The following is a 22,587-nucleotide window of genomic DNA, read 5'->3' on the forward strand; positions in this document are numbered from 1 at the left end:
CGGCTCGGTGGGCTTTGGCGCCGGCGTCAGTTGGGGGCCGGGCCCGGGCAGCCTGGCCGCCCCGGCCATTCTGGCGGAGGGGAGAGGTGGGGGCACCGTTTGTCCCGTGGCCGCCTGGGAGGGCGCTGCCTCGTCCTCTGCCCCGTAGCCTGCGGGCCAGGGCGGCCAGACTCCCTGGGGGCAGGTTTTGGGTTTTCCTGGGACCCGTGAGGTTCCATCCAGTGCTGGCTTCCACGGTGCACGTGGAAAGGGTGGGCAGCGGCGGGAACGGATGCGTGTGGAGGTCGGTGGGCACCGCGTGGCCAGAGAGTGTTTGGGAGGGGCAGGGCCTGGCCCGCGTCAGCGGCCCAGAGGCGTCCAGCGCGGCTCCCTGGTGTGCAAGGCCACCGGGCCTGTGCCAGTCGCCTGACGCGACGCCGGGGCCAGGACCTGCGCCCCAGGCACGCGTGCTCTTGCAGGGACCCAGGCCGCCCGGCTCAGCAGCCCCCTACAGCCCCTAGCCCAGCCTCCCAGCACACATGACCCTCCGTGCGCACGAAGAGGCACGCGCTCCCGCTCCCACAGTGCCCTGCGCCCGTGGCTTGTTGCCCGTCCGCAGGCAGCCCCAGGGGGCCGAGGGACAGGACAGGCAGACGGACGCAAGGCGTGGTCGCGGATTCGTTCTGCCCGGCGTGGCGAGCGGAGCCCCTGGGTACCTTGGTGACGCCCGCGGGCGATTGCTCCCCCTTTCTCAGGTGCAGTGGCCACGCCAGGCTCGCGGTCGGCCGAGACACGAAGGCCTCCCTGGCCCCCGAGTGCCTGTGGTTTGCGGTACGGCCGGAAGAAGCGTGGCCCGGAACGGGCACCTTGCTGACGGGAGCGTCCAGACGGTAAGCCTTCCCTGGGTGTCAGCTCGTGCCCCTGGCTTTAGGCTTTCCCGGGGCTGCCCGAGAGGCCGCTAGTGCAGGTGGCCCGCTGGGCACGTGGGGTTTTGCTCCCAGAGGGGCCTGTCCGTTCCTCTGGCTCAGTGGCGTGGCTCTGCACGGCCCGGGGCACCGGGAGGACCCTGAGTCCCTCGGCTTGCCCCGCTGAGCCACCCGGCCCGCCTGGGTCAGCCGGCCAGGCCGCCCAGAATGTGCTCGGATCGATGATGACTCCCTCAACAGCATTCCTTGGAAAAGCTGAACAAAATGAGTGAGAACTCCCTCCCGTCGTTCTCATCGAAACTGAGGTCCAGCACGTTGTCCGCCCCAGGGAAGGTAAGCGTCAGGGACAGCAGGCTTCCCATTGGTCACACCCCTGCAAGCAGCAGCACCCACGGCCTGCGCCTGGGAGAGGCTCGCGGGGTGTCTCCGGGTCAGGGAGCCGTTTCCCCACCTTCGCGGGCTTTCCACGGCTCGCAGGCAAGGAGCCTGAGGGCAATGAGCGGCATCTGAGGTCGAGTGGGGCAGCTGGTGCCCAAGGCCTAGGACTTCAAAGGCGTGTCTGTGGCACGGGCCCTGGGAGCCGGGGGCAGGGACCTGGCTGGCAGGGCCCGCGGGCAGTGGCTGGCGACTGGGGTGGAGTGGGGCAGCTGGTCCCCCCCCAAGGCCTAGGACTTCACCGGCGTGCCTTGTGGCACCGGCCCTTGGGAGTCGAGGGCTGGGGCCTGCGAGGGCCCGGAGGGCTGTGCGGGCCTAAGCGCGCGGCGGTGTGTGTTGAGGGGCCGGGCGAGGCAAGCCTGGCGGGCCGTGGGGGGCGCGGGAGCCCCAGCCCGAGGCGGCGGCCATCCCTGGACACGAGCCCTTTCTCTCACTGACGTACGTGGAGCGGCCCCTGGCTCGGGCTTCTGGGCCAGGGCAAGAGGCCGGGCTGCGGCACCGGCCAGGTTGGAACCATCGGCCCTGCCCGGCGGCCACGCAAGGCGGCAAGTGGCGCCGGCGCTTCGGGCCCAGGGTGAAGTCGGCATGCCGTGCCGGCCGAAGGCCTGAACGGGAACGGCACGGTCCAGAGGGGACCGCGCCCTGGGGGAGTGCCCGGGCCTGCTCAGCCCTGGTGTCTCGTGGCGTCCCCGCGTCCGTCGTGGGTTACGCGGAGTCCTGCGGCCTCCTCCCGTGGATGGCAAAGTCAGTGGCTCCCAGGGCCGGCTTCAGGGTGCAGCGGTGTGGCACGGCGGTCCCCCTCCTCAGGGCCCTCCTGGCCGCTGGTCTCCGGAGGAAGGGCGCCAGGGGTGGTGGCCTTTCAACAGGGGCCCTCAACAGGGCCCCGGCCAAAGAGGCTGCCCCCCCAGCCCCCGCCCGGGCCTGCCACGGAGGCGTTGTCTCCTCGGGCACGGAGCTGGTGGGGCCAAAGTAGACACCCCGGGAGGGACTGCCCCTTGCAGTCGGGCACGGTGTGCCTCCCGTCCTCTCGGGTGGGCCGCAGGTTCCTCTGCGGTGACCTGGCAGGCAGGCGCGGGCCTGCGATCCCTGAGGCCAGGCGCGGTGCCTCGGCCCCGCGGGCCGCTTGGCAGAGGTCCGTCTCCCGTGGCGAGGGCGACGTGGTCTCCTCTCGCTGTGGCCCTGGCCTGCGGGGCTGCAGCCCTCGTGTTCCCTGTGAGGGCCACGCGCGAGTTCCTGGGCCGTGGGCAGGGGCCACGTCGCCTGCCGCGGGCCGCATCCTTGCAAAGGTCAAAGCCTGTCTGCGGCTGCCCTCCCTGCAGCTTCCGGCCGTCGGCGGCCCGGTCCATTTGGCAGAGCTGGCGGGAGGGAATTTCCATGCAGGTGGGAACACACTCCCACGGAGCGGGCAGCCCAGGGAATGCTCGTTCCCTTGCGGGCCGGGGCCCTGGCGCCCCGTGGCCGTGGCCTCGCCGACTCCCTGGTAGGGAACGCGCACGCGGCTCGGTGGGCTTTGGCGCCGGCGTCAGTTGGGGGCCGGGCCCGGGCAGCCTGGCCGCCCCGGCCATTCTGGCGGAGGGGAGAGGTGGGGGCACCGTTTGTCCCGTGGCCGCCTGGGAGGGCGCTGCCTCGTCCTCTGCCCCGTAGCCTGCGGGCCAGGGCGGCCAGACTCCCTGGGGGCAGGTTTTGGGTTTTCCTGGGACCCGTGAGGTTCCATCCAGTGCTGGCTTCCACGGTGCACGTGGAAAGGGTGGGCAGCGGCGGGAACGGATGCGTGTGGAGGTCGGTGGGCACCGCGTGGCCAGAGAGTGTTTGGGAGGGGCAGGGCCTGGCCCGCGTCAGCGGCCCAGAGGCGTCCAGCGCGGCTCCCTGGTGTGCAAGGCCACCGGGCCTGTGCCAGTCGCCTGACGCGACGCCGGGGCCAGGACCTGCGCCCCAGGCACGCGTGCTCTTGCAGGGACCCAGGCCGCCCGGCTCAGCAGCCCCCTACAGCCCCTAGCCCAGCCTCCCAGCACACATGACCCTCCGTGCGCACGAAGAGGCACGCGCTCCCGCTCCCACAGTGCCCTGCGCCCGTGGCTTGTTGCCCGTCCGCAGGCAGCCCCAGGGGGCCGAGGGACAGGACAGGCAGACGGACGCAAGGCGTGGTCGCGGATTCGTTCTGCCCGGCGTGGCGAGCGGAGCCCCTGGGTACCTTGGTGACGCCCGCGGGCGATTGCTCCCCCTTTCTCAGGTGCAGTGGCCACGCCAGGCTCGCGGTCGGCCGAGACACGAAGGCCTCCCTGGCCCCCGAGTGCCTGTGGTTTGCGGTACGGCCGGAAGAAGCGTGGCCCGGAACGGGCACCTTGCTGACGGGAGCGTCCAGACGGTAAGCCTTCCCTGGGTGTCAGCTCGTGCCCCTGGCTTTAGGCTTTCCCGGGGCTGCCCGAGAGGCCGCTAGTGCAGGTGGCCCGCTGGGCACGTGGGGTTTTGCTCCCAGAGGGGCCTGTCCGTTCCTCTGGCTCAGTGGCGTGGCTCTGCACGGCCCGGGGCACCGGGAGGACCCTGAGTCCCTCGGCTTGCCCCGCTGAGCCACCCGGCCCGCCTGGGTCAGCCGGCCAGGCCGCCCAGAATGTGCTCGGATCGATGATGACTCCCTCAACAGCATTCCTTGGAAAAGCTGAACAAAATGAGTGAGAACTCCCTCCCGTCGTTCTCATCGAAACTGAGGTCCAGCACGTTGTCCGCCCCAGGGAAGGTAAGCGTCAGGGACAGCAGGCTTCCCATTGGTCACACCCCTGCAAGCAGCAGCACCCACGGCCTGCGCCTGGGAGAGGCTCGCGGGGTGTCTCCGGGTCAGGGAGCCGTTTCCCCACCTTCGCGGGCTTTCCACGGCTCGCAGGCAAGGAGCCTGAGGGCAATGAGCGGCATCTGAGGTCGAGTGGGGCAGCTGGTGCCCAAGGCCTAGGACTTCAAAGGCGTGTCTGTGGCACGGGCCCTGGGAGCCGGGGGCAGGGACCTGGCTGGCAGGGCCCGCGGGCAGTGGCTGGCGACTGGGGTGGAGTGGGGCAGCTGGTCCCCCCCCAAGGCCTAGGACTTCACCGGCGTGCCTTGTGGCACCGGCCCTTGGGAGTCGAGGGCTGGGGCCTGCGAGGGCCCGGAGGGCTGTGCGGGCCTAAGCGCGCGGCGGTGTGTGTTGAGGGGCCGGGCGAGGCAAGCCTGGCGGGCCGTGGGGGGCGCGGGAGCCCCAGCCCGAGGCGGCGGCCATCCCTGGACACGAGCCCTTTCTCTCACTGACGTACGTGGAGCGGCCCCTGGCTCGGGCTTCTGGGCCAGGGCAAGAGGCCGGGCTGCGGCACCGGCCAGGTTGGAACCATCGGCCCTGCCCGGCGGCCACGCAAGGCGGCAAGTGGCGCCGGCGCTTCGGGCCCAGGGTGAAGTCGGCATGCCGTGCCGGCCGAAGGCCTGAACGGGAACGGCACGGTCCAGAGGGGACCGCGCCCTGGGGGAGTGCCCGGGCCTGCTCAGCCCTGGTGTCTCGTGGCGTCCCCGCGTCCGTCGTGGGTTACGCGGAGTCCTGCGGCCTCCTCCCGTGGATGGCAAAGTCAGTGGCTCCCAGGGCCGGCTTCAGGGTGCAGCGGTGTGGCACGGCGGTCCCCCTCCTCAGGGCCCTCCTGGCCGCTGGTCTCCGGAGGAAGGGCGCCAGGGGTGGTGGCCTTTCAACAGGGGCCCTCAACAGGGCCCCGGCCAAAGAGGCTGCCCCCCCAGCCCCCGCCCGGGCCTGCCACGGAGGCGTTGTCTCCTCGGGCACGGAGCTGGTGGGGCCAAAGTAGACACCCCGGGAGGGACTGCCCCTTGCAGTCGGGCACGGTGTGCCTCCCGTCCTCTCGGGTGGGCCGCAGGTTCCTCTGCGGTGACCTGGCAGGCAGGCGCGGGCCTGCGATCCCTGAGGCCAGGCGCGGTGCCTCGGCCCCGCGGGCCGCTTGGCAGAGGTCCGTCTCCCGTGGCGAGGGCGACGTGGTCTCCTCTCGCTGTGGCCCTGGCCTGCGGGGCTGCAGCCCTCGTGTTCCCTGTGAGGGCCACGCGCGAGTTCCTGGGCCGTGGGCAGGGGCCACGTCGCCTGCCGCGGGCCGCATCCTTGCAAAGGTCAAAGCCTGTCTGCGGCTGCCCTCCCTGCAGCTTCCGGCCGTCGGCGGCCCGGTCCATTTGGCAGAGCTGGCGGGAGGGAATTTCCATGCAGGTGGGAACACACTCCCACGGAGCGGGCAGCCCAGGGAATGCTCGTTCCCTTGCGGGCCGGGGCCCTGGCGCCCCGTGGCCGTGGCCTCGCCGACTCCCTGGTAGGGAACGCGCACGCGGCTCGGTGGGCTTTGGCGCCGGCGTCAGTTGGGGGCCGGGCCCGGGCAGCCTGGCCGCCCCGGCCATTCTGGCGGAGGGGAGAGGTGGGGGCACCGTTTGTCCCGTGGCCGCCTGGGAGGGCGCTGCCTCGTCCTCTGCCCCGTAGCCTGCGGGCCAGGGCGGCCAGACTCCCTGGGGGCAGGTTTTGGGTTTTCCTGGGACCCGTGAGGTTCCATCCAGTGCTGGCTTCCACGGTGCACGTGGAAAGGGTGGGCAGCGGCGGGAACGGATGCGTGTGGAGGTCGGTGGGCACCGCGTGGCCAGAGAGTGTTTGGGAGGGGCAGGGCCTGGCCCGCGTCAGCGGCCCAGAGGCGTCCAGCGCGGCTCCCTGGTGTGCAAGGCCACCGGGCCTGTGCCAGTCGCCTGACGCGACGCCGGGGCCAGGACCTGCGCCCCAGGCACGCGTGCTCTTGCAGGGACCCAGGCCGCCCGGCTCAGCAGCCCCCTACAGCCCCTAGCCCAGCCTCCCAGCACACATGACCCTCCGTGCGCACGAAGAGGCACGCGCTCCCGCTCCCACAGTGCCCTGCGCCCGTGGCTTGTTGCCCGTCCGCAGGCAGCCCCAGGGGGCCGAGGGACAGGACAGGCAGACGGACGCAAGGCGTGGTCGCGGATTCGTTCTGCCCGGCGTGGCGAGCGGAGCCCCTGGGTACCTTGGTGACGCCCGCGGGCGATTGCTCCCCCTTTCTCAGGTGCAGTGGCCACGCCAGGCTCGCGGTCGGCCGAGACACGAAGGCCTCCCTGGCCCCCGAGTGCCTGTGGTTTGCGGTACGGCCGGAAGAAGCGTGGCCCGGAACGGGCACCTTGCTGACGGGAGCGTCCAGACGGTAAGCCTTCCCTGGGTGTCAGCTCGTGCCCCTGGCTTTAGGCTTTCCCGGGGCTGCCCGAGAGGCCGCTAGTGCAGGTGGCCCGCTGGGCACGTGGGGTTTTGCTCCCAGAGGGGCCTGTCCGTTCCTCTGGCTCAGTGGCGTGGCTCTGCACGGCCCGGGGCACCGGGAGGACCCTGAGTCCCTCGGCTTGCCCCGCTGAGCCACCCGGCCCGCCTGGGTCAGCCGGCCAGGCCGCCCAGAATGTGCTCGGATCGATGATGACTCCCTCAACAGCATTCCTTGGAAAAGCTGAACAAAATGAGTGAGAACTCCCTCCCGTCGTTCTCATCGAAACTGAGGTCCAGCACGTTGTCCGCCCCAGGGAAGGTAAGCGTCAGGGACAGCAGGCTTCCCATTGGTCACACCCCTGCAAGCAGCAGCACCCACGGCCTGCGCCTGGGAGAGGCTCGCGGGGTGTCTCCGGGTCAGGGAGCCGTTTCCCCACCTTCGCGGGCTTTCCACGGCTCGCAGGCAAGGAGCCTGAGGGCAATGAGCGGCATCTGAGGTCGAGTGGGGCAGCTGGTGCCCAAGGCCTAGGACTTCAAAGGCGTGTCTGTGGCACGGGCCCTGGGAGCCGGGGGCAGGGACCTGGCTGGCAGGGCCCGCGGGCAGTGGCTGGCGACTGGGGTGGAGTGGGGCAGCTGGTCCCCCCCCAAGGCCTAGGACTTCACCGGCGTGCCTTGTGGCACCGGCCCTTGGGAGTCGAGGGCTGGGGCCTGCGAGGGCCCGGAGGGCTGTGCGGGCCTAAGCGCGCGGCGGTGTGTGTTGAGGGGCCGGGCGAGGCAAGCCTGGCGGGCCGTGGGGGGCGCGGGAGCCCCAGCCCGAGGCGGCGGCCATCCCTGGACACGAGCCCTTTCTCTCACTGACGTACGTGGAGCGGCCCCTGGCTCGGGCTTCTGGGCCAGGGCAAGAGGCCGGGCTGCGGCACCGGCCAGGTTGGAACCATCGGCCCTGCCCGGCGGCCACGCAAGGCGGCAAGTGGCGCCGGCGCTTCGGGCCCAGGGTGAAGTCGGCATGCCGTGCCGGCCGAAGGCCTGAACGGGAACGGCACGGTCCAGAGGGGACCGCGCCCTGGGGGAGTGCCCGGGCCTGCTCAGCCCTGGTGTCTCGTGGCGTCCCCGCGTCCGTCGTGGGTTACGCGGAGTCCTGCGGCCTCCTCCCGTGGATGGCAAAGTCAGTGGCTCCCAGGGCCGGCTTCAGGGTGCAGCGGTGTGGCACGGCGGTCCCCCTCCTCAGGGCCCTCCTGGCCGCTGGTCTCCGGAGGAAGGGCGCCAGGGGTGGTGGCCTTTCAACAGGGGCCCTCAACAGGGCCCCGGCCAAAGAGGCTGCCCCCCCAGCCCCCGCCCGGGCCTGCCACGGAGGCGTTGTCTCCTCGGGCACGGAGCTGGTGGGGCCAAAGTAGACACCCCGGGAGGGACTGCCCCTTGCAGTCGGGCACGGTGTGCCTCCCGTCCTCTCGGGTGGGCCGCAGGTTCCTCTGCGGTGACCTGGCAGGCAGGCGCGGGCCTGCGATCCCTGAGGCCAGGCGCGGTGCCTCGGCCCCGCGGGCCGCTTGGCAGAGGTCCGTCTCCCGTGGCGAGGGCGACGTGGTCTCCTCTCGCTGTGGCCCTGGCCTGCGGGGCTGCAGCCCTCGTGTTCCCTGTGAGGGCCACGCGCGAGTTCCTGGGCCGTGGGCAGGGGCCACGTCGCCTGCCGCGGGCCGCATCCTTGCAAAGGTCAAAGCCTGTCTGCGGCTGCCCTCCCTGCAGCTTCCGGCCGTCGGCGGCCCGGTCCATTTGGCAGAGCTGGCGGGAGGGAATTTCCATGCAGGTGGGAACACACTCCCACGGAGCGGGCAGCCCAGGGAATGCTCGTTCCCTTGCGGGCCGGGGCCCTGGCGCCCCGTGGCCGTGGCCTCGCCGACTCCCTGGTAGGGAACGCGCACGCGGCTCGGTGGGCTTTGGCGCCGGCGTCAGTTGGGGGCCGGGCCCGGGCAGCCTGGCCGCCCCGGCCATTCTGGCGGAGGGGAGAGGTGGGGGCACCGTTTGTCCCGTGGCCGCCTGGGAGGGCGCTGCCTCGTCCTCTGCCCCGTAGCCTGCGGGCCAGGGCGGCCAGACTCCCTGGGGGCAGGTTTTGGGTTTTCCTGGGACCCGTGAGGTTCCATCCAGTGCTGGCTTCCACGGTGCACGTGGAAAGGGTGGGCAGCGGCGGGAACGGATGCGTGTGGAGGTCGGTGGGCACCGCGTGGCCAGAGAGTGTTTGGGAGGGGCAGGGCCTGGCCCGCGTCAGCGGCCCAGAGGCGTCCAGCGCGGCTCCCTGGTGTGCAAGGCCACCGGGCCTGTGCCAGTCGCCTGACGCGACGCCGGGGCCAGGACCTGCGCCCCAGGCACGCGTGCTCTTGCAGGGACCCAGGCCGCCCGGCTCAGCAGCCCCCTACAGCCCCTAGCCCAGCCTCCCAGCACACATGACCCTCCGTGCGCACGAAGAGGCACGCGCTCCCGCTCCCACAGTGCCCTGCGCCCGTGGCTTGTTGCCCGTCCGCAGGCAGCCCCAGGGGGCCGAGGGACAGGACAGGCAGACGGACGCAAGGCGTGGTCGCGGATTCGTTCTGCCCGGCGTGGCGAGCGGAGCCCCTGGGTACCTTGGTGACGCCCGCGGGCGATTGCTCCCCCTTTCTCAGGTGCAGTGGCCACGCCAGGCTCGCGGTCGGCCGAGACACGAAGGCCTCCCTGGCCCCCGAGTGCCTGTGGTTTGCGGTACGGCCGGAAGAAGCGTGGCCCGGAACGGGCACCTTGCTGACGGGAGCGTCCAGACGGTAAGCCTTCCCTGGGTGTCAGCTCGTGCCCCTGGCTTTAGGCTTTCCCGGGGCTGCCCGAGAGGCCGCTAGTGCAGGTGGCCCGCTGGGCACGTGGGGTTTTGCTCCCAGAGGGGCCTGTCCGTTCCTCTGGCTCAGTGGCGTGGCTCTGCACGGCCCGGGGCACCGGGAGGACCCTGAGTCCCTCGGCTTGCCCCGCTGAGCCACCCGGCCCGCCTGGGTCAGCCGGCCAGGCCGCCCAGAATGTGCTCGGATCGATGATGACTCCCTCAACAGCATTCCTTGGAAAAGCTGAACAAAATGAGTGAGAACTCCCTCCCGTCGTTCTCATCGAAACTGAGGTCCAGCACGTTGTCCGCCCCAGGGAAGGTAAGCGTCAGGGACAGCAGGCTTCCCATTGGTCACACCCCTGCAAGCAGCAGCACCCACGGCCTGCGCCTGGGAGAGGCTCGCGGGGTGTCTCCGGGTCAGGGAGCCGTTTCCCCACCTTCGCGGGCTTTCCACGGCTCGCAGGCAAGGAGCCTGAGGGCAATGAGCGGCATCTGAGGTCGAGTGGGGCAGCTGGTGCCCAAGGCCTAGGACTTCAAAGGCGTGTCTGTGGCACGGGCCCTGGGAGCCGGGGGCAGGGACCTGGCTGGCAGGGCCCGCGGGCAGTGGCTGGCGACTGGGGTGGAGTGGGGCAGCTGGTCCCCCCCCAAGGCCTAGGACTTCACCGGCGTGCCTTGTGGCACCGGCCCTTGGGAGTCGAGGGCTGGGGCCTGCGAGGGCCCGGAGGGCTGTGCGGGCCTAAGCGCGCGGCGGTGTGTGTTGAGGGGCCGGGCGAGGCAAGCCTGGCGGGCCGTGGGGGGCGCGGGAGCCCCAGCCCGAGGCGGCGGCCATCCCTGGACACGAGCCCTTTCTCTCACTGACGTACGTGGAGCGGCCCCTGGCTCGGGCTTCTGGGCCAGGGCAAGAGGCCGGGCTGCGGCACCGGCCAGGTTGGAACCATCGGCCCTGCCCGGCGGCCACGCAAGGCGGCAAGTGGCGCCGGCGCTTCGGGCCCAGGGTGAAGTCGGCATGCCGTGCCGGCCGAAGGCCTGAACGGGAACGGCACGGTCCAGAGGGGACCGCGCCCTGGGGGAGTGCCCGGGCCTGCTCAGCCCTGGTGTCTCGTGGCGTCCCCGCGTCCGTCGTGGGTTACGCGGAGTCCTGCGGCCTCCTCCCGTGGATGGCAAAGTCAGTGGCTCCCAGGGCCGGCTTCAGGGTGCAGCGGTGTGGCACGGCGGTCCCCCTCCTCAGGGCCCTCCTGGCCGCTGGTCTCCGGAGGAAGGGCGCCAGGGGTGGTGGCCTTTCAACAGGGGCCCTCAACAGGGCCCCGGCCAAAGAGGCTGCCCCCCCAGCCCCCGCCCGGGCCTGCCACGGAGGCGTTGTCTCCTCGGGCACGGAGCTGGTGGGGCCAAAGTAGACACCCCGGGAGGGACTGCCCCTTGCAGTCGGGCACGGTGTGCCTCCCGTCCTCTCGGGTGGGCCGCAGGTTCCTCTGCGGTGACCTGGCAGGCAGGCGCGGGCCTGCGATCCCTGAGGCCAGGCGCGGTGCCTCGGCCCCGCGGGCCGCTTGGCAGAGGTCCGTCTCCCGTGGCGAGGGCGACGTGGTCTCCTCTCGCTGTGGCCCTGGCCTGCGGGGCTGCAGCCCTCGTGTTCCCTGTGAGGGCCACGCGCGAGTTCCTGGGCCGTGGGCAGGGGCCACGTCGCCTGCCGCGGGCCGCATCCTTGCAAAGGTCAAAGCCTGTCTGCGGCTGCCCTCCCTGCAGCTTCCGGCCGTCGGCGGCCCGGTCCATTTGGCAGAGCTGGCGGGAGGGAATTTCCATGCAGGTGGGAACACACTCCCACGGAGCGGGCAGCCCAGGGAATGCTCGTTCCCTTGCGGGCCGGGGCCCTGGCGCCCCGTGGCCGTGGCCTCGCCGACTCCCTGGTAGGGAACGCGCACGCGGCTCGGTGGGCTTTGGCGCCGGCGTCAGTTGGGGGCCGGGCCCGGGCAGCCTGGCCGCCCCGGCCATTCTGGCGGAGGGGAGAGGTGGGGGCACCGTTTGTCCCGTGGCCGCCTGGGAGGGCGCTGCCTCGTCCTCTGCCCCGTAGCCTGCGGGCCAGGGCGGCCAGACTCCCTGGGGGCAGGTTTTGGGTTTTCCTGGGACCCGTGAGGTTCCATCCAGTGCTGGCTTCCACGGTGCACGTGGAAAGGGTGGGCAGCGGCGGGAACGGATGCGTGTGGAGGTCGGTGGGCACCGCGTGGCCAGAGAGTGTTTGGGAGGGGCAGGGCCTGGCCCGCGTCAGCGGCCCAGAGGCGTCCAGCGCGGCTCCCTGGTGTGCAAGGCCACCGGGCCTGTGCCAGTCGCCTGACGCGACGCCGGGGCCAGGACCTGCGCCCCAGGCACGCGTGCTCTTGCAGGGACCCAGGCCGCCCGGCTCAGCAGCCCCCTACAGCCCCTAGCCCAGCCTCCCAGCACACATGACCCTCCGTGCGCACGAAGAGGCACGCGCTCCCGCTCCCACAGTGCCCTGCGCCCGTGGCTTGTTGCCCGTCCGCAGGCAGCCCCAGGGGGCCGAGGGACAGGACAGGCAGACGGACGCAAGGCGTGGTCGCGGATTCGTTCTGCCCGGCGTGGCGAGCGGAGCCCCTGGGTACCTTGGTGACGCCCGCGGGCGATTGCTCCCCCTTTCTCAGGTGCAGTGGCCACGCCAGGCTCGCGGTCGGCCGAGACACGAAGGCCTCCCTGGCCCCCGAGTGCCTGTGGTTTGCGGTACGGCCGGAAGAAGCGTGGCCCGGAACGGGCACCTTGCTGACGGGAGCGTCCAGACGGTAAGCCTTCCCTGGGTGTCAGCTCGTGCCCCTGGCTTTAGGCTTTCCCGGGGCTGCCCGAGAGGCCGCTAGTGCAGGTGGCCCGCTGGGCACGTGGGGTTTTGCTCCCAGAGGGGCCTGTCCGTTCCTCTGGCTCAGTGGCGTGGCTCTGCACGGCCCGGGGCACCGGGAGGACCCTGAGTCCCTCGGCTTGCCCCGCTGAGCCACCCGGCCCGCCTGGGTCAGCCGGCCAGGCCGCCCAGAATGTGCTCGGATCGATGATGACTCCCTCAACAGCATTCCTTGGAAAAGCTGAACAAAATGAGTGAGAACTCCCTCCCGTCGTTCTCATCGAAACTGAGGTCCAGCACGTTGTCCGCCCCAGGGAAGGTAAGCGTCAGGGACAGCAGGCTTCCCATTGGTCACACCCCTGCAAGCAGCAGCACCCACGGCCTGCGCCTGGGAGAGGCTCGCGGGGTGTCTCCGGGTCAGGGAGCCGTTTCCCCACCTTCGCGGGCTTTCCACGGCTCGCAGGCAAGGAGCCTGAGGGCAATGAGCGGCATCTGAGGTCGAGTGGGGCAGCTGGTGCCCAAGGCCTAGGACTTCAAAGGCGTGTCTGTGGCACGGGCCCTGGGAGCCGGGGGCAGGGACCTGGCTGGCAGGGCCCGCGGGCAGTGGCTGGCGACTGGGGTGGAGTGGGGCAGCTGGTCCCCCCCCAAGGCCTAGGACTTCACCGGCGTGCCTTGTGGCACCGGCCCTTGGGAGTCGAGGGCTGGGGCCTGCGAGGGCCCGGAGGGCTGTGCGGGCCTAAGCGCGCGGCGGTGTGTGTTGAGGGGCCGGGCGAGGCAAGCCTGGCGGGCCGTGGGGGGCGCGGGAGCCCCAGCCCGAGGCGGCGGCCATCCCTGGACACGAGCCCTTTCTCTCACTGACGTACGTGGAGCGGCCCCTGGCTCGGGCTTCTGGGCCAGGGCAAGAGGCCGGGCTGCGGCACCGGCCAGGTTGGAACCATCGGCCCTGCCCGGCGGCCACGCAAGGCGGCAAGTGGCGCCGGCGCTTCGGGCCCAGGGTGAAGTCGGCATGCCGTGCCGGCCGAAGGCCTGAACGGGAACGGCACGGTCCAGAGGGGACCGCGCCCTGGGGGAGTGCCCGGGCCTGCTCAGCCCTGGTGTCTCGTGGCGTCCCCGCGTCCGTCGTGGGTTACGCGGAGTCCTGCGGCCTCCTCCCGTGGATGGCAAAGTCAGTGGCTCCCAGGGCCGGCTTCAGGGTGCAGCGGTGTGGCACGGCGGTCCCCCTCCTCAGGGCCCTCCTGGCCGCTGGTCTCCGGAGGAAGGGCGCCAGGGGTGGTGGCCTTTCAACAGGGGCCCTCAACAGGGCCCCGGCCAAAGAGGCTGCCCCCCCAGCCCCCGCCCGGGCCTGCCACGGAGGCGTTGTCTCCTCGGGCACGGAGCTGGTGGGGCCAAAGTAGACACCCCGGGAGGGACTGCCCCTTGCAGTCGGGCACGGTGTGCCTCCCGTCCTCTCGGGTGGGCCGCAGGTTCCTCTGCGGTGACCTGGCAGGCAGGCGCGGGCCTGCGATCCCTGAGGCCAGGCGCGGTGCCTCGGCCCCGCGGGCCGCTTGGCAGAGGTCCGTCTCCCGTGGCGAGGGCGACGTGATCTCCTCTCGCTGTGGCCCTGGCCTGCGGGGCTGCAGCCCTCGTGTTCCCTGTGAGGGCCACGCGCGAGTTCCTGGGCCGTGGGCAGGGGCCACGTCGCCTGCCGCGGGCCGCATCCTTGCAAAGGTCAAAGCCTGTCTGCGGCTGCCCTCCCTGCAGCTTCCGGCCGTCGGCGGCCCGGTCCATTTGGCAGAGCTGGCGGGAGGGAATTTCCATGCAGGTGGGAACACACTCCCACGGAGCGGGCAGCCCAGGGAATGCTCGTTCCCTTGCGGGCCGGGGCCCTGGCGCCCCGTGGCCGTGGCCTCGCCGACTCCCTGGTAGGGAACGCGCACGCGGCTCGGTGGGCTTTGGCGCCGGCGTCAGTTGGGGGCCGGGCCCGGGCAGCCTGGCCGCCCCGGCCATTCTGGCGGAGGGGAGAGGTGGGGGCACCGTTTGTCCCGTGGCCGCCTGGGAGGGCGCTGCCTCGTCCTCTGCCCCGTAGCCTGCGGGCCAGGGCGGCCAGACTCCCTGGGGGCAGGTTTTGGGTTTTCCTGGGACCCGTGAGGTTCCATCCAGTGCTGGCTTCCACGGTGCACGTGGAAAGGGTGGGCAGCGGCGGGAACGGATGCGTGTGGAGGTCGGTGGGCACCGCGTGGCCAGAGAGTGTTTGGGAGGGGCAGGGCCTGGCCCGCGTCAGCGGCCCAGAGGCGTCCAGCGCGGCTCCCTGGTGTGCAAGGCCACCGGGCCTGTGCCAGTCGCCTGACGCGACGCCGGGGCCAGGACCTGCGCCCCAGGCACGCGTGCTCTTGCAGGGACCCAGGCCGCCCGGCTCAGCAGCCCCCTACAGCCCCTAGCCCAGCCTCCCAGCACACATGACCCTCCGTGCGCACGAAGAGGCACGCGCTCCCGCTCCCACAGTGCCCTGCGCCCGTGGCTTGTTGCCCGTCCGCAGGCAGCCCCAGGGGGCCGAGGGACAGGACAGGCAGACGGACGCAAGGCGTGGTCGCGGATTCGTTCTGCCCGGCGTGGCGAGCGGAGCCCCTGGGTACCTTGGTGACGCCCGCGGGCGATTGCTCCCCCTTTCTCAGGTGCAGTGGCCACGCCAGGCTCGCGGTCGGCCGAGACACGAAGGCCTCCCTGGCCCCCGAGTGCCTGTGGTTTGCGGTACGGCCGGAAGAAGCGTGGCCCGGAACGGGCACCTTGCTGACGGGAGCGTCCAGACGGTAAGCCTTCCCTGGGTGTCAGCTCGTGCCCCTGGCTTTAGGCTTTCCCGGGGCTGCCCGAGAGGCCGCTAGTGCAGGTGGCCCGCTGGGCACGTGGGGTTTTGCTCCCAGAGGGGCCTGTCCGTTCCTCTGGCTCAGTGGCGTGGCTCTGCACGGCCCGGGGCACCGGGAGGACCCTGAGTCCCTCGGCTTGCCCCGCTGAGCCACCCGGCCCGCCTGGGTCAGCCGGCCAGGCCGCCCAGAATGTGCTCGGATCGATGATGACTCCCTCAACAGCATTCCTTGGAAAAGCTGAACAAAATGAGTGAGAACTCCCTCCCGTCGTTCTCATCGAAACTGAGGTCCAGCACGTTGTCCGCCCCAGGGAAGGTAAGCGTCAGGGACAGCAGGCTTCCCATTGGTCACACCCCTGCAAGCAGCAGCACCCACGGCCTGCGCCTGGGAGAGGCTCGCGGGGTGTCTCCGGGTCAGGGAGCCGTTTCCCCACCTTCGCGGGCTTTCCACGGCTCGCAGGCAAGGAGCCTGAGGGCAATGAGCGGCATCTGAGGTCGAGTGGGGCAGCTGGTGCCCAAGGCCTAGGACTTCAAAGGCGTGTCTGTGGCACGGGCCCTGGGAGCCGGGGGCAGGGACCTGGCTGGCAGGGCCCGCGGGCAGTGGCTGGCGACTGGGGTGGAGTGGGGCAGCTGGTCCCCCCCCAAGGCCTAGGACTTCACCGGCGTGCCTTGTGGCACCGGCCCTTGGGAGTCGAGGGCTGGGGCCTGCGAGGGCCCGGAGGGCTGTGCGGGCCTAAGCGCGCGGCGGTGTGTGTTGAGGGGCCGGGCGAGGCAAGCCTGGCGGGCCGTGGGGGGCGCGGGAGCCCCAGCCCGAGGCGGCGGCCATCCCTGGACACGAGCCCTTTCTCTCACTGACGTACGTGGAGCGGCCCCTGGCTCGGGCTTCTGGGCCAGGGCAAGAGGCCGGGCTGCGGCACCGGCCAGGTTGGAACCATCGGCCCTGCCCGGCGGCCACGCAAGGCGGCAAGTGGCGCCGGCGCTTCGGGCCCAGGGTGAAGTCGGCATGCCGTGCCGGCCGAAGGCCTGAACGGGAACGGCACGGTCCAGAGGGGACCGCGCCCTGGGGGAGTGCCCGGGCCTGCTCAGCCCTGGTGTCTCGTGGCGTCCCCGCGTCCGTCGTGGGTTACGCGGAGTCCTGCGGCCTCCTCCCGTGGATGGCAAAGTCAGTGGCTCCCAGGGCCGGCTTCAGGGTGCAGCGGTGTGGCACGGCGGTCCCCCTCCTCAGGGCCCTCCTGGCCGCTGGTCTCCGGAGGAAGGGCGCCAGGGGTGGTGGCCTTTCAACAGGGGCCCTCAACAGGGCCCCGGCCAAAGAGGCTGCCCCCCCAGCCCCCGCCCGGGCCTGCCACGGAGGCGTTGTCTCCTCGGGCACGGAGCTGGTGGGGCCAAAGTAGACACCCCGGGAGGGACTGCCCCTTGCAGTCGGGCACGGTGTGCCTCCCGTCCTCTCGGGTGGGCCGCAGGTTCCTCTGCGGTGACCTGGCAGGCAGGCGCGGGCCTGCGATCCCTGAGGCCAGGCGCGGTGCCTCGGCCCCGCGGGCCGCTTGGCAGAGGTCCGTCTCCCGTGGCGAGGGCGACGTGATCTCCTCTCGCTGTGGCCCTGGCCTGCGGGGCTGCAGCCCTCGTGTTCCCTGTGAGGGCCACGCGCGAGTTCCTGGGCCGTGGGCAGGGGCCACGTCGCCTGCCGCGGGCCGCATCCTTGCAAAGGTCAAAGCCTGTCTGCGGCTGCCCTCCCTGCAGCTTCCGGCCGTCGGCGGCCCGGTCCATTTGGCAGAGCTGGCGGGAGGGAATTTCCATGCAGGTGGGAACACACTCCCACGGAGCGGGCAGCCCAGGGAATGCTCGTTCCCTTGCGGGCCGGGGCCCTGGCGCCCCGTGGCCGTGGCCTCGCCGACTCCCTGGTAGGGAACGCGCACGCGGCTCGGTGGGCTTTGGCGCCGGCGTCAGTTGGGGGCCGGGCCCGGGCAGCCTGGCCGCCCCGGCCATTCTGGCGGAGGGGAGAGGTGGGGGCACCGTTTGTCCCGTGGCCGCCTGGGAGGGCGCTGCCTCGTCCTCTGCCCCGTAGCCTGCGGGCCAGGGCGGCCAGACTCCCTGGGGGCAGGTTTTGGGTTTTCCTGGGACCCGTGAGGTTCCATCCAGTGCTGGCTTCCACGGTGCACGTGGAAAGGGTGGGCAGCGGCGGGAACGGATGCGTGTGGAGGTCGGTGGGCACCGCGTGGCCAGAGAGTGTTTGGGAGGGGCAGGGCCTGGCCCGCGTCAGCGGCCCAGAGGCGTCCAGCGCGGCTCCCTGGTGTGCAAGGCCACCGGGCCTGTGCCAGTCGCCTGACGCGACGCCGGGGCCAGGACCTGCGCCCCAGGCACGCGTGCTCTTGCAGGGACCCAGGCCGCCCGGCTCAGCAGCCCCCTACAGCCCCTAGCCCAGCCTCCCAGCACACATGACCCTCCGTGCGCACGAAGAGGCACGCGCTCCCGCTCCCACAGTGCCCTGCGCCCGTGGCTTGTTGCCCGTCCGCAGGCAGCCCCAGGGGGCCGAGGGACAGGACAGGCAGACGGACGCAAGGCGTGGTCGCGGATTCGTTCTGCCCGGCGTGGCGAGCGGAGCCCCTGGGTACCTTGGTGACGCCCGCGGGCGATTGCTCCCCCTTTCTCAGGTGCAGTGGCCACGCCAGGCTCGCGGTCGGCCGAGACACGAAGGCCTCCCTGGCCCCCGAGTGCCTGTGGTTTGCGGTACGGCCGGAAGAAGCGTGGCCCGGAACGGGCACCTTGCTGACGGGAGCGTCCAGACGGTAAGCCTTCCCTGGGTGTCAGCTCGTGCCCCTGGCTTTAGGCTTTCCCGGGGCTGCCCGAGAGGCCGCTAGTGCAGGTGGCCCGCTGGGCACGTGGGGTTTTGCTCCCAGAGGGGCCTGTCCGTTCCTCTGGCTCAGTGGCGTGGCTCTGCACGGCCCGGGGCACCGGGAGGACCCTGAGTCCCTCGGCTTGCCCCGCTGAGCCACCCGGCCCGCCTGGGTCAGCCGGCCAGGCCGCCCAGAATGTGCTCGGATCGATGATGACTCCCTCAACAGCATTCCTTGGAAAAGCTGAACAAAATGAGTGAGAACTCCCTCCCGTCGTTCTCATCGAAACTGAGGTCCAGCACGTTGTCCGCCCCAGGGAAGGTAAGCGTCAGGGACAGCAGGCTTCCCATTGGTCACACCCCTGCAAGCAGCAGCACCCACGGCCTGCGCCTGGGAGAGGCTCGCGGGGTGTCTCCGGGTCAGGGAGCCGTTTCCCCACCTTCGCGGGCTTTCCACGGCTCGCAGGCAAGGAGCCTGAGGGCAATGAGCGGCATCTGAGGTCGAGTGGGGCAGCTGGTGCCCAAGGCCTAGGACTTCAAAGGCGTGTCTGTGGCACGGGCCCTGGGAGCCGGGGGCAGGGACCTGGCTGGCAGGGCCCGCGGGCAGTGGCTGGCGACTGGGGTGGAGTGGGGCAGCTGGTCCCCCCCCAAGGCCTAGGACTTCACCGGCGTGCCTTGTGGCACCGGCCCTTGGGAGTCGAGGGCTGGGGCCTGCGAGGGCCCGGAGGGCTGTGCGGGCCTAAGCGCGCGGCGGTGTGTGTTGAGGGGCCGGGCGAGGCAAGCCTGGCGGGCCGTGGGGGGCGCGGGAGCCCCAGCCCGAGGCGGCGGCCATCCCTGGACACGAGCCCTTTCTCTCACTGACGTACGTGGAGCGGCCCCTGGCTCGGGCTTCTGGGCCAGGGCAAGAGGCCGGGCTGCGGCACCGGCCAGGTTGGAACCATCGGCCCTGCCCGGCGGCCACGCAAGGCGGCAAGTGGCGCCGGCGCTTCGGGCCCAGGGTGAAGTCGGCATGCCGTGCCGGCCGAAGGCCTGAACGGGAACGGCACGGTCCAGAGGGGACCGCGCCCTGGGGGAGTGCCCGGGCCTGCTCAGCCCTGGTGTCTCGTGGCGTCCCCGCGTCCGTCGTGGGTTACGCGGAGTCCTGCGGCCTCCTCCCGTGGATGGCAAAGTCAGTGGCTCCCAGGGCCGGCTTCAGGGTGCAGCGGTGTGGCACGGCGGTCCCCCTCCTCAGGGCCCTCCTGGCCGCTGGTCTCCGGAGGAAGGGCGCCAGGGGTGGTGGCCTTTCAACAGGGGCCCTCAACAGGGCCCCGGCCAAAGAGGCTGCCCCCCCAGCCCCCGCCCGGGCCTGCCACGGAGGCGTTGTCTCCTCGGGCACGGAGCTGGTGGGGCCAAAGTAGACACCCCGGGAGGGACTGCCCCTTGCAGTCGGGCACGGTGTGCCTCCCGTCCTCTCGGGTGGGCCGCAGGTTCCTCTGCGGTGACCTGGCAGGCAGGCGCGGGCCTGCGATCCCTGAGGCCAGGCGCGGTGCCTCGGCCCCGCGGGCCGCTTGGCAGAGGTCCGTCTCCCGTGGCGAGGGCGACGTGATCTCCTCTCGCTGTGGCCCTGGCCTGCGGGGCTGCAGCCCTCGTGTTCCCTGTGAGGGCCACGCGCGAGTTCCTGGGCCGTGGGCAGGGGCCACGTCGCCTGCCGCGGGCCGCATCCTTGCAAAGGTCAAAGCCTGTCTGCGGCTGCCCTCCCTGCAGCTTCCGGCCGTCGGCGGCCCGGTCCATTTGGCAGAGCTGGCGGGAGGGAATTTCCATGCAGGTGGGAACACACTCCCACGGAGCGGGCAGCCCAGGGAATGCTCGTTCCCTTGCGGGCCGGGGCCCTGGCGCCCCGTGGCCGTGGCCTCGCCGACTCCCTGGTAGGGAACGCGCACGCGGCTCGGTGGGCTTTGGCGCCGGCGTCAGTTGGGGGCCGGGCCCGGGCAGCCTGGCCGCCCCGGCCATTCTGGCGGAGGGGAGAGGTGGGGGCACCGTTTGTCCCGTGGCCGCCTGGGAGGGCGCTGCCTCGTCCTCTGCCCCGTAGCCTGCGGGCCAGGGCGGCCAGACTCCCTGGGGGCAGGTTTTGGGTTTTCCTGGGACCCGTGAGGTTCCATCCAGTGCTGGCTTCCACGGTGCACGTGGAAAGGGTGGGCAGCGGCGGGAACGGATGCGTGTGGAGGTCGGTGGGCACCGCGTGGCCAGAGAGTGTTTGGGAGGGGCAGGGCCTGGCCCGCGTCAGCGGCCCAGAGGCGTCCAGCGCGGCTCCCTGGTGTGCAAGGCCACCGGGCCTGTGCCAGTCGCCTGACGCGACGCCGGGGCCAGGACCTGCGCCCCAGGCACGCGTGCTCTTGCAGGGACCCAGGCCGCCCGGCTCAGCAGCCCCCTACAGCCCCTAGCCCAGCCTCCCAGCACACATGACCCTCCGTGCGCACGAAGAGGCACGCGCTCCCGCTCCCACAGTGCCCTGCGCCCGTGGCTTGTTGCCCGTCCGCAGGCAGCCCCAGGGGGCCGAGGGACAGGACAGGCAGACGGACGCAAGGCGTGGTCGCGGATTCGTTCTGCCCGGCGTGGCGAGCGGAGCCCCTGGGTACCTTGGTGACGCCCGCGGGCGATTGCTCCCCCTTTCTCAGGTGCAGTGGCCACGCCAGGCTCGCGGTCGGCCGAGACACGAAGGCCTCCCTGGCCCCCGAGTGCCTGTGGTTTGCGGTACGGCCGGAAGAAGCGTGGCCCGGAACGGGCACCTTGCTGACGGGAGCGTCCAGACGGTAAGCCTTCCCTGGGTGTCAGCTCGTGCCCCTGGCTTTAGGCTTTCCCGGGGCTGCCCGAGAGGCCGCTAGTGCAGGTGGCCCGCTGGGCACGTGGGGTTTTGCTCCCAGAGGGGCCTGTCCGTTCCTCTGGCTCAGTGGCGTGGCTCTGCACGGCCCGGGGCACCGGGAGGACCCTGAGTCCCTCGGCTTGCCCCGCTGAGCCACCCGGCCCGCCTGGGTCAGCCGGCCAGGCCGCCCAGAATGTGCTCGGATCGATGATGACTCCCTCAACAGCATTCCTTGGAAAAGCTGAACAAAATGAGTGAGAACTCCCTCCCGTCGTTCTCATCGAAACTGAGGTCCAGCACGTTGTCCGCCCCAGGGAAGGTAAGCGTCAGGGACAGCAGGCTTCCCATTGGTCACACCCCTGCAAGCAGCAGCACCCACGGCCTGCGCCTGGGAGAGGCTCGCGGGGTGTCTCCGGGTCAGGGAGCCGTTTCCCCACCTTCGCGGGCTTTCCACGGCTCGCAGGCAAGGAGCCTGAGGGCAATGAGCGGCATCTGAGGTCGAGTGGGGCAGCTGGTGCCCAAGGCCTAGGACTTCAAAGGCGTGTCTGTGGCACGGGCCCTGGGAGCCGGGGGCAGGGACCTGGCTGGCAGGGCCCACGGGCAGTGGCTGGCGACTGGGGTGGAGTGGGGCAGCTGGTCCCCCCCAAGGCCTAGGACTTCACCGGCGTGCCTTGTGGCACCGGCCCTTGGGAGTCGAGGGCTGGGGCCTGCGAGGGCCCGGAGGGCTGTGCGGGCCTAAGCGCGCGGCGGTGTGTGTTGAGGGGCCGGGCGAGGCAAGCCTGGCGGGCCGTGGGGGGCGCGGGAGCCCCAGCCCGAGGCGGCGGCCATCCCTGGACACGAGCCCTTTCTCTCACTCAAGTACGTGGAACAGTTTTTGGGTTGGTTGTGGAACACATCTTTAGACCCTTTTGTTGTTGGCATCTTCTTGTGAATCTCTTTCAGTTTTCTCACCCAATGTGTCTCTGACTACTCTTCTTAATTCCTCGGTGTCCTGTCAAGTTTTTGTTCTGCCCTTTTCCCGGATAGTAATGTTAGGGAAAGCAGGGTGCCACATTCTTGGTAATTCTGTCTGCGTTCTCTTCCCTAGTGTCACATTTTGTTCCCAATTCCTTCCTTGTTTCCTGACTGATATCTGGCTTTTGATGTGGATGGCAAACCGTGGCTCAAAGTCCAGGCTTCAGTGTGCATGATTTTTGTACTGTAGTCCTTCTGTTGTGTGCTCTCCTATCCCTTTGTCCCTTAAAGATCTGCTTTCATTGGTGGTGTTCTTCATGAGTGTAAGCATGGCATTGGATGAAGACCTATCTCTGGTCAGTCCTGCCTTTGTGACAATGTCTCCTTTGTCATGGTGCTGCTGACATGACAGTGTTACTCTTGGAGTTTCTGTTGTACTTGGGTACAGGTGTCTCCCATACTTTTAGGTGGAGTTGGCACTTTTCTGCAGAAACCTACCAGCACATTGGGGCTTATGTTTTGCGATGATAGGTGCAATGCCCCTGCTGGATGGGAATCTTCGGAGAGGTCCCCCCACCTGTGAACAAGGCATGTTGTCTTCCAACAAGTGCAGTGTACCTCTCACCTGCGGGGCTGCAGCACTTGAGCTTTGTGAGGGCCATTCCACTGTTCCTGGTCCTAGGCAGAGGGCGCACATCTTATGCCATAGCCTGGATCCTTTCAAAGTCCACTGCATTGGTGGCTTTCCTCACTGAAGAATTGTGCCCCCAATGTGTGGGTCTGTTTTTTTGGAAGTGCTGAAGAGACTACCCATGTAGGCTTGATCAGGCTGCTGTGGACCAAGCAGCCAATAGATTGCTCG

At 70.6% G+C, this 22,587-nt stretch overlaps 1 protein-coding gene and 8 non-coding genes across 9 annotated transcripts in view; all 9 read left to right on the plus strand.

The window, feature by feature from the left end:
• Positions 1 to 21,365, plus strand: part of LOC122222513 — a 41,306-nt gene extending 19,941 nt beyond the window's left edge. The window contains exons 17-32 of the mRNA XM_042943090.1: positions 735 to 869; positions 1,146 to 1,238; positions 3,571 to 3,705; positions 3,982 to 4,074; positions 6,407 to 6,541; positions 6,818 to 6,910; positions 9,243 to 9,377; positions 9,654 to 9,746; positions 12,079 to 12,213; positions 12,490 to 12,582; positions 14,915 to 15,049; positions 15,326 to 15,418; positions 17,751 to 17,885; positions 18,162 to 18,254; positions 20,587 to 20,721; positions 20,998 to 21,365. Coding sequence (XP_042799024.1) covers positions 735 to 869; positions 1,146 to 1,238; positions 3,571 to 3,705; positions 3,982 to 4,074; positions 6,407 to 6,541; positions 6,818 to 6,910; positions 9,243 to 9,377; positions 9,654 to 9,746; positions 12,079 to 12,213; positions 12,490 to 12,582; positions 14,915 to 15,049; positions 15,326 to 15,418; positions 17,751 to 17,885; positions 18,162 to 18,254; positions 20,587 to 20,721; positions 20,998 to 21,267 — 2,001 coding nt within the window. The 3' untranslated portion in view covers positions 21,268 to 21,365. The remainder of the gene's footprint in view (positions 1 to 734; positions 870 to 1,145; positions 1,239 to 3,570; positions 3,706 to 3,981; positions 4,075 to 6,406; positions 6,542 to 6,817; positions 6,911 to 9,242; positions 9,378 to 9,653; positions 9,747 to 12,078; positions 12,214 to 12,489; positions 12,583 to 14,914; positions 15,050 to 15,325; positions 15,419 to 17,750; positions 17,886 to 18,161; positions 18,255 to 20,586; positions 20,722 to 20,997) is intronic.
• LOC122223376 lies at positions 1,121 to 1,214 on the plus strand. The gene has a single exon (XR_006204254.1). It is a non-coding gene; the product is annotated as a small nucleolar RNA SNORD116 (small nucleolar RNA).
• Positions 3,957 to 4,050, plus strand: LOC122223377. The gene has a single exon (XR_006204255.1). It is a non-coding gene; the product is annotated as a small nucleolar RNA SNORD116 (small nucleolar RNA).
• On the plus strand, positions 6,793 to 6,886 carry LOC122223378. Its single transcript, XR_006204256.1, has one exon. It is a non-coding gene; the product is annotated as a small nucleolar RNA SNORD116 (small nucleolar RNA).
• Positions 9,629 to 9,722, plus strand: LOC122223379. Its single transcript, XR_006204257.1, has one exon. It is a non-coding gene; the product is annotated as a small nucleolar RNA SNORD116 (small nucleolar RNA).
• On the plus strand, positions 12,465 to 12,558 carry LOC122223380. The gene has a single exon (XR_006204258.1). It is a non-coding gene; the product is annotated as a small nucleolar RNA SNORD116 (small nucleolar RNA).
• On the plus strand, positions 15,301 to 15,394 carry LOC122223381. Its single transcript, XR_006204259.1, has one exon. It is a non-coding gene; the product is annotated as a small nucleolar RNA SNORD116 (small nucleolar RNA).
• LOC122223382 lies at positions 18,137 to 18,230 on the plus strand. Its single transcript, XR_006204260.1, has one exon. It is a non-coding gene; the product is annotated as a small nucleolar RNA SNORD116 (small nucleolar RNA).
• On the plus strand, positions 20,973 to 21,066 carry LOC122223384. The gene has a single exon (XR_006204262.1). It is a non-coding gene; the product is annotated as a small nucleolar RNA SNORD116 (small nucleolar RNA).
• Positions 21,366 to 22,587: the final 1,222 nt, after the last annotated feature.

Source organism: Panthera leo, chromosome B3 (genome assembly GCF_018350215.1).
Source record: "Panthera leo isolate Ple1 chromosome B3, P.leo_Ple1_pat1.1, whole genome shotgun sequence".
In the NCBI taxonomy this organism is placed as follows: domain Eukaryota; kingdom Metazoa; phylum Chordata; class Mammalia; order Carnivora; family Felidae; genus Panthera; species Panthera leo.